The 12,392-nt window shown below is 48.9% G+C and overlaps 1 protein-coding gene across 1 annotated transcript in view; it reads left to right on the forward strand.

Annotated features, from left to right (window-relative positions):
• Window positions 1-12,392, forward strand: part of LOC144503747 (uncharacterized) — a 189,897-nt gene that overhangs the window by 162,421 nt on the left and 15,084 nt on the right. Inside the window, exons 41-46 of the mRNA XM_078228546.1 lie at window positions 2,823-2,930; window positions 4,033-4,086; window positions 4,211-4,318; window positions 5,800-5,853; window positions 5,989-6,096; window positions 9,166-9,219. Of these exons, the coding sequence (XP_078084672.1) occupies window positions 2,823-2,930; window positions 4,033-4,086; window positions 4,211-4,318; window positions 5,800-5,853; window positions 5,989-6,096; window positions 9,166-9,219 (486 nt within the window). The remainder of the gene's footprint in view (window positions 1-2,822; window positions 2,931-4,032; window positions 4,087-4,210; window positions 4,319-5,799; window positions 5,854-5,988; window positions 6,097-9,165; window positions 9,220-12,392) is intronic.

The following is a 12,392-nucleotide window of genomic DNA, read 5'->3' on the forward strand; positions in this document are numbered from 1 at the left end:
AAACAAGGTCTGAGACGTCACGGACCTTGGCATCCGGTAGGCAACATACCATCCGTGAGTCTCTTTTGCTGCCACAGAACCTCCTATCTATCCTTCTAACTAATGAGTCCCCAATAACTATTGCCCTCCCGCTCTCCCCCTTACCCTCCCGAGCCACAGAGACGGACACAGTGCCGGAGATCCTCTCACTGCGGCTCACCAGTGGTATGTCATCCCCCTCAACCGTATCCAAAGCGGAATACTTGTTGCTAAGGGGAACGACCACCGGGGATCCTTGCACGGACTGCTTCCTCCCAGCCCCTCTCACCGTCACCCATCTGTTTTCATTCCTCGGAGTAACTGTATCTCTAAAGCTTCTGTCTATGGCCACCTTTGCGTCCCTAATGATCCTAAGTTCATCCAACTCCAGCTCCAGTTCCCTAACACGGTTTTGGAGGAGCTGCAGATGGGTGCACTTCCCACAAGTGTAATCAGCAGGGACACTGTCGTCGTCCCTCACCTCAAACATAGTGCAAGAGGAACATAGCACTGCCTGCACACCCATCCCCTCTAGATTCCTTGCCAGTACAAGGTTGAAACAGCAAAAATGAATTCAAACTCACCCCTGCTCGCCCTTTCTGCCGAAGCCCTGTGAGCCAAAGCCTTATAGCTCACACTCTGCTTCCCACTCACTCAAGCCCTGTGAGCCAAAGCCTTATAGCTCACACTCTGCTTCACACTCTGCTTCCCACTCACTCCACTGCCCGCTCCCGACGCTGCCCGCTGTATACTGCAGCCTACCTTTTATACTTCACGCGCTTAAAAAACCGTTCCCAGACTCCTTAGCAGCCCACTTCCAGTTTTCACTTTAAACTTAAAATCTACTGCAAAAGTAAAGGCCAAAAAAAACACACGCTAGCTGACTAATTAAATAAATAAACAATTCAATTAATCTGGATAATTTTGTTTTGAAATACTTCACCCATGTGTATTTCTAAGGGGTTTTGAGTGTGTGTCTGTGGCAGCCATTGTTTTAATATCCAGTGCTTTGCATTTTTAATGCCTCTCCAACAGTTAAGAGTTTCAATGGGTGTCTGAATTATAGGAACTGTCTCTCTCTTCATGTTACCCTGAGGGTAATTTGTTGGTTTCTCAACTTCAGCTTGTAATGTGGCTTTGTGTTTTCAAACAAATTGCTCTGTCTCAGTTTAAATTGCAAAATTTATTGTACTTTCAAAAAATAGAGGGGCATAGGATAATGACATCATTGCTCACTTTCAAATACCCCCCATTTAGAAACCCTACAGTGCAGAAAGAGGCCATTCGGCCCATCGAGTCTGCACCAACAATAATCCCACCCAGGCCCTATCCCCGTATCCCTACATATTTCACCCGCTAATCCCTCTAACCTACACATCCCAGGACACTAAGGGGCAATTTAGCTTGGCCAATCAACCTAACCTGCACATCTTTGGACTGTGGGAGGAAACCGGAGCACCCGGAGGAAACCCACGCAGACACGAGGAGAATGTGCAAACTCCGCACAGACAGTGACCCGAGCCGGGAATCGAACCCAGGTACCTGGAGCTGTGAAGCAGCAGTGCTAACCACTGCGCTACCGTGCCGCCCCACAATGATTTGAATCATTTCATCCGATCTCCACAGTAATTTTCTTGCACAATTATTTCTTGGCTAATCTTATAGACTTGGCATAGCCTGCTGCATCTTTTTTCGGGAAGAGTAGATAATGATTTGAAACAGTTGTAGACACAGGGCAGAAATGAGGGGCAGGATTTTATGATTTGGTTTCAAGGTGTTGTCTTCGGTGGGAAAGAAGGGTAGCCCGCCAGGTGGCTTGCCAGATTTTTCTACTATATTTTCAAACACTTTGAAACAAAAGAAGTGAAGAAGTGGTTTCCATAGGCTCTGAATGATCCTGCAGCAACCTTGACTCCTTATAAGTTGGAGTGCTGTTTTTAAAGGGCCCCTGATCTTAAGAAAAATGAAACACCCTCCCCCCCCACCCCGGACAGGGGATCACCCTCCCCGCGGGAAACTCCCCTGATGACACACAAGTTCTCCTGCCCCCAGGGAACCTTCCCATGGACACAGGAGTTCAGCCCCAGGGAACCCCTCCCCCCAGGGAACCCAAGCACCCATCCCTAACATCCCAAACAGAAGCCCCCACCCCCTCCCCCTAAGCCCCGGCCCCCTGCACTGCCCTGCCAGCGTGCTGCCTGGACACTTACCTGTACACCTCCAGCAGGTTCTATTGGACATTTCCCTATTTTTCTAAACCTGAGACGTCATGCCCCCAGGAAGGGGTGGGCAGGTCAGGGGGAGGTGGGGGGGAGTTCCCTAAAAGGGGGAGATGATACAGTAGGAGACTCGTGAAGTGTATGTTAATGCATTAAAATGGCATTCCTGTCATTGCATAGCGAGAGCCCCATTACATCACAGGTTCGGATGGGGGCAATCGAACAGGGAAATACCCCCCAGCCTGAAAGCCATTTTGGGACTCTCCCTTGATTCTTCACCCCTACCACCGCCATTCATGCCCGCTGAAAATGGGGGTGGAAATTCCCCCCGAGAGACATGAGATTTGTTTTTGGGATATCACTAGCAAAATAGCTAATCTGGCAGGTTTGCCAGACAGCTGCCTCCTGTAATTTGTGATAGGTTTGTTATTGTAAATTTTGTTTGATTGTCACCCATTTTGGGGACTGACTGAGGACTTACATTTCCGATTTAATAGTTCTTCTAGGATTATTGCATTCTATTCAAGAAAGTACGATAAATCATAAGGATGTTTGCTCAAATGAATACAATTGTGTGTTATTCAGGGTGAGCCTGGCAAACAGGGTCCCCCTGGTGGTCAGGGTGGACGAGGTCCTTCTGGTCAAGTTGGACCACCTGGCATGACTGGACCAGCTGGTCAACCTGGTAGAAATGTGAGTGGTTTTATTCATGTTTTACTTTATCCTTAAATGAAACAGCTGATACCATACCATTATTCCATATTCTCAACACAGTCATTCTCAGCACAGATAAAAGCAAAATGCTGCGGATGCTGGAATCTGAAACAAAAACAGAAAATGCTGGAAAATCTCAACAGGTCTGACAGCATCTGTGGAGAGGGAATAGAGCCAACGTTTGCTCTGACAAAGGGTCATCCAGACTCGAAACATTGGCTCTATTCTCTCTTCACAGATGCTTTTCGATTTGATTTATTATTGTCACATGTATTAGTATACAGTGAAAAGTATTGTTTCTTACGCGCAGAAGGAAGGGTGAGAGTGCAGGATGTAGTGTTACAGTTATAGCTAGGGTGTAGAGAAAGGTCAACTTAATGCGAGGTAGGTCCATTCAGAAGTCTAATGGCAGCAGGGAAGAAACTGTTTTTGAGTCTGTTGGTACGTGATCTCAGACTTTTGTATCTTTTTCCTGATGGAAGGTGGTGGAAGAGAGAATGTCTGGGGTGAGTGGGGTCCTTGATTATACTGGCTGCTTTTCTGAGGCAGCGGGAAGTGTAGACAGTGTCAATGGGTGGGAGGCTGGTTTGAGTGATAGACTGGGCTTCATTCGTGACCCTTTGTGGTTTCTTGTGGTCTTGGGCAGAGCAGGAGCCATATCAAGCTGTGACACAACCAAAAAGAATGCTTTCAATGGTGCATCTGTAGAAGTTGGAGAGAGTTGTAGTGGACATGCCAAATTTCCTTAGTCTCCTGAGAAAGTAGAGGCATTGGTAGGCTTTCTTAATTATAGTTTCAACATGGGGGGACCAGGACAGGTTGTTGGTGATCTGGACACCTTAAAACTTGATGCTGTCAGACCAGCTGAGATTTTCCAGCATCTTCTGTTTTAGTTTCATTCTCAACACATGATCTCTCATTTCTAAGCAGTAACTTTGGGTTAACAAACAACCATTAATTGGAAGTCTGCTGTTTAGACCCACTTCGTAAAGATGTTCTACATTCCCAGACTTGATGGCAGTGTTATCTCACGAGCATTTTATGCTACATTATGGTGAGGGTGTTCCTTGTCACATTTTAGGGTAATCCGGGCTCTGATGGTTCTCCTGGCCAAGCTGGAAACCCTGGTTCTAAGGTAAGGGCAAAGAAATTTAAAATGATGTACTATCCGCACATTTAACAAATTAACAAAGAATTTAAAATAAATGTTCAATTGTATTTTTCCATCAATGGCGACTGCTAATGTTTTGTTTTGGCAGGGTAATCGTGGCGATCCTGGCCCAATGGGTCGACAAGGTTCCTCCGGACTTCCTGGACCTCCAGGTCAGCCTGGTCCATCAGGCAAACCAGGTGACCGAGGTTCATCAGTAAGTTTGAAAATTAATATCTGTCGCAGTTCTACAATTTATCAATGCATAAATAGCTTATTGTACAATTGGATTTGGTTCAAAAAGGCCCTTGTTAAAACCGTTGAAGGTATTTCTATTCATTTGAGAGTAGACGGGCGGAATTTTCTGTCCACTTCTTCCATCCACCGGCAAGTCTTCCAGCAACGGAGGCAGCTCGCCATTGGCCGCCGGTGGAGTCTTCCAGTCCCATCAATCTCTATGGTGTTTTTGTTTGCGGGCCCACATGTCATGGCACTGGGGGTCCTGCCAGGGGGTCACCTCCCTTCAGCGGGAATGGAAAATCTTACTGGCAGGAAGGGCTGGAAAATCTCAACCTTGGACTTTGTCTCTCACAGGGCTGGAGGAACTATGGACAGCAATTCCTTTGCACTAGCCCAGGTGGTGTCCTGCTCTTGAAGGTCCTCCATAACGTATTTGAAATGTACCAAGGAGGACCTAGCATAGCTTTGCTTGGTTAATAATTTTGAAATAAGAAAACAACAATTCAAATAAATGTGTATTTAGTAAACACATCTCTCTATCTATCCAATGCATATTATTATGCAACTGATAATCATTGCTTTCAAAAGAGAATAGTACTGGAAGGGGTAAATTTTCAGGGCCATGGGAAAAAATCAGAGGAGTGGATGAAATGGAATAACTTGACCAAAGATGGGAATAATGGGTTTATTCAATCATTGCAGGATACAATTTTAATCAAGAACAGAAAATGCTGGAAAAACCCAGCAAATCTGGCAGCATCTGTGGAGAGAGAAACAGAGTTAATAGTTTGAGTCCATATGACCCTTCTACTGAAGAGAGGTAGAAAGAATTATATAGTTGGAGAGATGGGCGGAGGAGTTGAGCCAGAATAAAATGGGGATAAGCTGGAGCAAAGGAGTAATTGACAACGGTGATGGATATAGGACAAAGGGGTGTGTTAATGGTGCCAGTAAGGGCTAACTAGTGCTAATAGTGGCAAAAGGTGAGAGAGTTTTAAATAAGTTTAATTTTCTTTCAAATTGTTCCAGTTCTGTGTACAAATTGCCACCTCATTCACTACCAAGCAGCAGGATGGAGATCCTTCTGTTGGCAGGAAGTGCTTTCACCAATTGAATAAATCTGCATGAGGAAGTCTATGACGGACTGTAAAATGTGTCCATCTGTTTCACAACAGGGAAGTCTTTATGACTTGCATGGAGAATCTATACTGGAATTTTACCGCCTCTCCCGCCCGAGGCTCATAAAGATCCCGCCCGAGGCCAATGGAGAATACCATTCTGCGAGCCTTGCCAGTAAAATTCCAGCCCTATTGTCCAATTTATCCTAGCCCATAAATTGAATGAGACAAAAATCCTTCTAAATCTGTTACGGTTCCTCACACTAATTTTGTGTCCAGCATAATGTTTGAGCATGACTGTTTTTAACTTTTTTTTCTCTTACGATCAATACTTTTTTAGGGACCGACAGGTTTGCGGGGTCTTCCAGGCCCATCTGGGGCTGCTGGACGTGTGGTAAGTTGATGATGGTCTGTTTCAGGAAATCATATCCAAATGGTTTAAGCTGTTACCAATGTGTCCTGGAATGAAACTGAAGTTAGATAATGCTATTACAATCTCCATGGTGTAATGGTTTCATGTATTTTTCAGGGCCCACAAGGCCCACATGGCAATAAAGGCGAAGATGGACAACCTGGTATAAATGGTATCAAGGGTCATCGTGGATTCCCTGGTGGACCTGGTCTGCCAGGACCTTCAGTAAGTATTTTATGTTTAAGCCAGATGTCATAGAAAAACAAGAGAAAGCACCCAGGCTTTCAAACCCCTTTAACTTGCACTTAACATACTTATGCCCAGCAGATTAGACTATGTATTAATGTCGTAAGTAGGTTTACATTAACACTACAATGAAGTTCTGTGAAAATCCCCTAGTTGCCACACTCCGGTGCCTGTTCAGGTACACTGAGGGAGAATTCAGCATGGCCAATGCACCTAACCAGCATGTCTTTCGGATTGTGGGAGGAAACTGGAGGAAACCCATGCAGACAATAGGAAGAACGTGCAGACTCCACACAGAAGGTGATCCAAGTCGGGAATTGAACACGGATCCTTGGCGCTGTGAGGCAGCAGTGCTAACCACTGTGCCACCGTGCTAGCCTGTGCATATCAATTGAGTGCAAGTTCGTTATTTGAAGTTTAGAACCTCAGACTAAATGCATATTTAAGTCTTATATCCTTATTAAGATGTTTTGTGGTTCCTAGGGTGGCAGATTACCTCTGAGGAGAAAAAAGAAATGGAAAGGAAAAATAGACTTTAAATGTCTGAAATATTCTTATTGAAGATCTCAGAGTCAGAGTGGCTCTTAGTTGTTTGCAGAGTCTTGCTGCGTGCAAAATGAATATTATGTTTGCTTCGGCTGGATGTATTTCTTAATTGAAACACTTTGCGGGAATATGTGGCACGATGATAATGGAAATTTTTCAGTCAGAAGATCTGGGAAACAGATGGTTGTGAGTCTGGGAGAGATGGTGACAGTGTGAATTTAAGGCTGATTGTTGAAGAGACATGATTGAATGTGAGCACTTGCTGAAGGAAAAAGAATGTGAATCCACATCTTAAATTACAATAATCTTACTGCTGTTGAGTTTTCGTCGGCCACTGTTGCCTCTAATTTGGGAACATTCCTTTTGGCCGAACTCACACATCTCCTGGACATGAAGATCATAATGAGAGTGCTTTCTCAAATGATCCTGTTGCATCATAGAATCATATCATCCCACAGTACAGAAGGAGGCCATTTGGCCTCAAGTCTACCAACCATAATCCCACCCAGGTCCTATTCCCGCAACCGCACACATTTACCATGCTAACCCCCTGACACTAGGGTCAATTTTAGTATGGCCAATCAATCTAACCTGCATATCTTTGGACAGTGGAAAGAAACCAAAACACCTGAAGGGAACCCACACAGAATGGGGAGAGAGTGCAAACCGCGCACAGTGACCAAGGCCGGAATCGAACCTGGGTCCCTGGCGCTGTAAGGCAACAGTGCTAACCACTGTGCCATCGTGCCGCTCGTACTTGTGTACTTGTACTGAATGCTGTACACCTCCCTCAAGATAAACTGCTAACCAATGCTCACTTTTTTCTATCCCTCAGATTATTAGATATCCATGCAGCCACTGTTCCTTTGATCCCATAGGCTGCATTATTACTCTTATGAGGTACTTCATCAAAAATCTTTTGAAAGTTCATCTAAAAAACCTCAACTGTGTTATCCCCATGATCATCAAAGTACTGAATCAAGTTAGTGAAGCACAATTTGTGCTAACAAATCTGAGCTGACTTTCATTTGTTAGCCAATACTTTTCCAAATGCTGATTAATTTTGGCCTTATTTGCTGTCTGTGACTGTGAAGTTCAGATCATGGTGCCTCATTAATCTGAGCAATGCGTTGGAGAACAGGGTGCTGATCTGCTGTGACATCCCGCAAGCCCTTTGCACACTGTGATCAAGATGCACTCACACTTATAGAACAGAATCATAGAATCACTATAATGCAGAAGGAGGCCACTTGGCCCCTCGAGTCTGCACTGACTCTCCAACAGAGCTTCTATCCCCATAACCCCACGTATATACCCTGCTAATCCCCTTTACCTACACATCTTTGGACACTAAGAGGCAATTTAGCATGGCCAATCTAACTAACCTGCACATCTTTGGAGTGTGGGAGGAAACTGGAGCACCCGGAGAAAGCCCACTCAGGCATGGGAAGAATTCAAATTCCACACAGTTAATCAAAGCCGGAATTGAATCCGGGTCCCTGGCGCTGAGGCAGCAATACCAATCACTGAGCCACCGTGCTGCTCACTTGGGAGAGATGGTGCATAGTGGTAAAGTCACTGGACTGGTAATCCGGAGGCCCAGGCTAATGCTGTCGGGACATGGGTTCAAATCCCACTATGGTAGTTGGTGGAATTTAAATTCAATTCATAAAATCTGGAATTAATAATCTAGTCATCTGCAATGATAGCCATGAAATAATCATCGATTGGTGTAAAAACCCATCTTGTTCACCAACGTCTTTTATGCTTGCAAATCTGCTACCCTTACCTGGTCTGATCTGGCCCACATGTGACTCCAGACCCACAGAAACATGGTTGACTCTTAACAATGGCCTGGTGGTATTGTCCCTTGACTATTAATCCCGAAACTCTGCTAATGTTCTGGGGACCTGGGTTTGAATCTTGCCACGGCAGATGGTGGAATTTGAATTCAATAAAAATATCTGGAATTAAGAATCTACTGATGGCCATGAAACCATTATCGATTGTTGGAAAAACCAATCTGGTTCACTAGCGTCATTTCGGGAAGGAAATCTGCCGTCCTTCCCTGGTCTGGCCGACATGTGACTCCAGAGCCACAGCAATGGGATTGACTCTCAACTGCCCTCAGGCAACTAGGGATGGACAATAAATGATGATCAGCCAGTAATGCCCATGTTCCACAAATGGATAAAAAAAACTGCCTCTCTGAAATGACCTAGCCAGCTACTTAGTGGCACAATTAGGGATGGGGAACAAATGCTGGCTTTGCCCACATCCCATGGAAGAATAAAAAGAACGCCGGTGCAGGAATCTGCCTGACACAAGATTAACTACAAACTCAGATGGGGGTCAGAAGCAGAGGTCATGCCTGCCGGCTATGCCACACTCATGGTTATGGAACTGGAGTGAGGATTTTTAGAGCCCTTTTCTCTAAACATTTATTTGTGTGACTTGTTTCTTTGTTTTATTATGAGAAATAAATCTTTCCTTTCTTTCCAGGGTATTGCTGGGGAATCAGGCATATCCGGAAATCCTGGCGCTCGAGGTGAAAGAGTGAGTAAAGTGAACTCTTTGTAAAGCTCAGAGAGTCGGGTGGCATTTTCTACCTATAATACGGACTGTCGCAGTGGGCAAGGAAAGTAGTGTGTCGGCAGCTTTCTCTGCTGTATGGTGAGGAAAACTGAAAAGAAAATCCAAGGGGATGGTCCCATGACATCACGCTCAATAAGAACGCAGCCAGCCAGCAACTTGGCTTTTTTAGAGATCGGGCGGGCATTTATAAATACCAACAACCCCTCCCACGCAACGCCCCCCCCCTCCGACGCAACGCCCCCCCTCCCACGCAACGCCCCCCCTCCCACGCAACGCCCCCCCTCCCGCGCAATGCCCCCCCTCCCGCGCAATGCCCCCCCTCCCGCGCAACGCCCCCCTCCTGCGCAACGCCCCCCCTCCTGCGCAACGCCCCCCTCCCGCGCAACGCCCCCCTCCCGCGCAACGCCCCCCTCCCGCGCAACGCCCCCCTCCCGCGCAACGCCCCACTCCCGCGCAACGCCCCCCTCCCGCGCAACGCCCCCCTCCCGCGCAACGCCCCCCTCCCGCGCAACGCCCCCCTCCCGCGCAACGCCCCCCTCCCGCGCAATGCTGCCACCCCTCCCACGCAGTGCCATCCCCTCCCCATGAAACGCCACACCCCCGTGCAATGCCGCCCCCCTCCCACGCAATGCCAACCCCCTCCCATGCAACACCGCCCCCCCGCGCAACGCCGCCTCCCCTCCCATGCAACGCCACCCCCCCCCGCGCAATGCACCCCACTCCCGCGCAACGCCCACGCCCCCCTCCCGCGCAATTCCTGCCTTCCCCGCGTAATTCCCGCCCCCCCCGTGCTACACCCACCCCCCTCCCGTGCTACACCCAGCCCCCCCGCGCAACACTTGCCCCCCTCCCGTGCAACGCTCGCCCCTCCCGCTCAACGCCCGCCCCCGCGCGAAACGCCCACCCACCGTCCTACGCATCGCCTGTCCCCTCTCCCGCGCAACGCCCACCCCCCCTCCCGGGCAACGCCCCACCCCCCTTCCGTGCAGCGCCCGCCCCCCTTCCGCGCAGCGCCCGCCAACCCCTCCCGCGCAACGCCCACCCCATCCCGCACAACGCCCGACACCCCCGCGCAACGCCTGTCCCCCCTCCCGCGCAACACTCGCCCCCCCCTCCTGCGCAGCTCCCGCCCCCCCCCCACGGAACTCCCGCCCCCCCCATGCAGCTCTCGCCCCCCTCCTGCGCAACGCCCGCCCCCTCCCGCACAATGCCTGCCCCACCCTCTCGCGCAACGTCCGCCACCCCCGCGCAACGCCCGCCCCCTCCCGCACAATGCCTGCCCCACCCTCTCGCGCAACGTCCGCCACCCCCGCGCAATGCCCGCCCCCCTCCCGCGCAACACCCGCCCCCCTTCCGTGCAGCACCTGCCATCCCCTCCCACGCAACGCCCGCCCCCCCCCGTGCAATGCCTGTCCCACCTCCCGCGCAACACTCGCTCCCCCCTCCCGCGCAGCTCCCACCCCCCTCGCGGAACTCCCGCCCCCCCCCACGCAGCTCCCGTCCCCCCCCGTGCAACACCTGCCCCCTCCCGTGCAACGCCTGACCCCCCTCTCGTGCAACGTCCGCCACCCCGCGCAATGCCCACTCCCCTCCCGCGCAATGCCCGCCTCCCCTCCCACGCAACGCCAGCCCGCCGCCCCCCCCCCCGCCCCCCACGCAATGCCACTCCCTCCTGCGCATTTAAATTGATTCCAAAGGGTTCCCAAGGTTGAATATTGAGAATCCCATCGTGTCACTGGTGGGCATCGGGGGTGATCAGGATGCGACCTCCTGCTGATGTATAACGCGTTTTGGACCTCTCGTGACATTTTGTGCTCATGTCGACATTCATGCCCGACTCGAACGGGAATGCAAAATCCCAGTGCTTAATGCCAAAGGATCATCACAATATATGTTGAATATCACAGGAAAATAGACATGGACTGATAATTTCATTATTGCACGTAAAGATTGGGATTTTACCAATCCTGCGGCAATGCTATGGGAGATGGCTGGGCCAGTGAAATGCCAGGAAGTTTGGAAACAGTGGGAACAGCAGTGAGTCAGTTGCCCGCTAGCTGGATGTGGGCAACTAATTTCAAAATGGAAAGGCCCAATCAAAGCCCATCTTCTAGGCCACCCTCATTTTGCCAGTGGCAGAGCAGCTCCCTATCTGCTGGATGGAGGTGGTCTCCCAGTGGCTGCCTGGACAGGAGGAGAACATCAGGCCCAGAGGTCTCATGCAAAAGCCATCTGCAAAAAAAAAAATACAATGCTTTGCCACACCTGTCAGGACACTCAAAGTTGACGTACCGTCACATTTCCTTTGCTGCCTCAGCAGTGGCCATTTCTCTTCTATGAATTCCCAAAGCTGCAGAGCTGCTAACCTTCTGGTTGGGCTGCCAATGTGGAAGGCCCACTCGCCTTCCATAGTAGGCCATCTCTCTGCCTGTCAACTCTTAATTGCCTCATCCTGCGAACATCATGGTGGAATTCTGGCCTTCTGTGCATGTGTGCTGACCACTGGAAGGTCACTGTAGGCTCGACTACCCACTTTTTTGGAAGATACCAGCCAAGAATTATGACAAATAGTGAATAATGATTACCTTATTATCTAGAATCTTAGGAATGTAAAAAGCAACATTAGTCACAAGCATTAACTATTCAGCTCCTCAGATTCTTCAACTTTCAATTACATCAGTTCATGAAAGTCAGGAACAAAGTTTGAATTAGTCCTAACTATTATTTCGATTAAGTTATTGCCTTTTTATCATTCCAAGGTACCAGCTAGGGCTTGTTTATTTGACCATCATTGCCAATGTTCACATCACTAAGCTTTATATTTCTGATGCATGTTGACATTCCCACACACACGGCGTGATTTTCCCGGCCCACTGCGCTGCTTGAGTCGTGCAGAAGGCCGAGAAACATCAGCAGGTGGGCTGAAATGAGAATCGCGACCAGCATCCATTCAATCGCGACTTTCCTTTGGCCATTTTGTATGATGTAATCAGCCTTGCATTGGGAAACAGCGTGAGGCTGATTACCAAATTGAAATTCACAGTTCAATGTCATTAGCAAGCCCAGGACGGTATTGTCTGGGCTCACTAATGTTTCCGACCCCGCTGGGAGTGGTTCTCACCAGTGGGGATTAA

Source organism: Mustelus asterias, chromosome 14 (assembly GCF_964213995.1).
Source record: "Mustelus asterias chromosome 14, sMusAst1.hap1.1, whole genome shotgun sequence".
Lineage (NCBI taxonomy): Eukaryota > Metazoa > Chordata > Chondrichthyes > Carcharhiniformes > Triakidae > Mustelus > Mustelus asterias.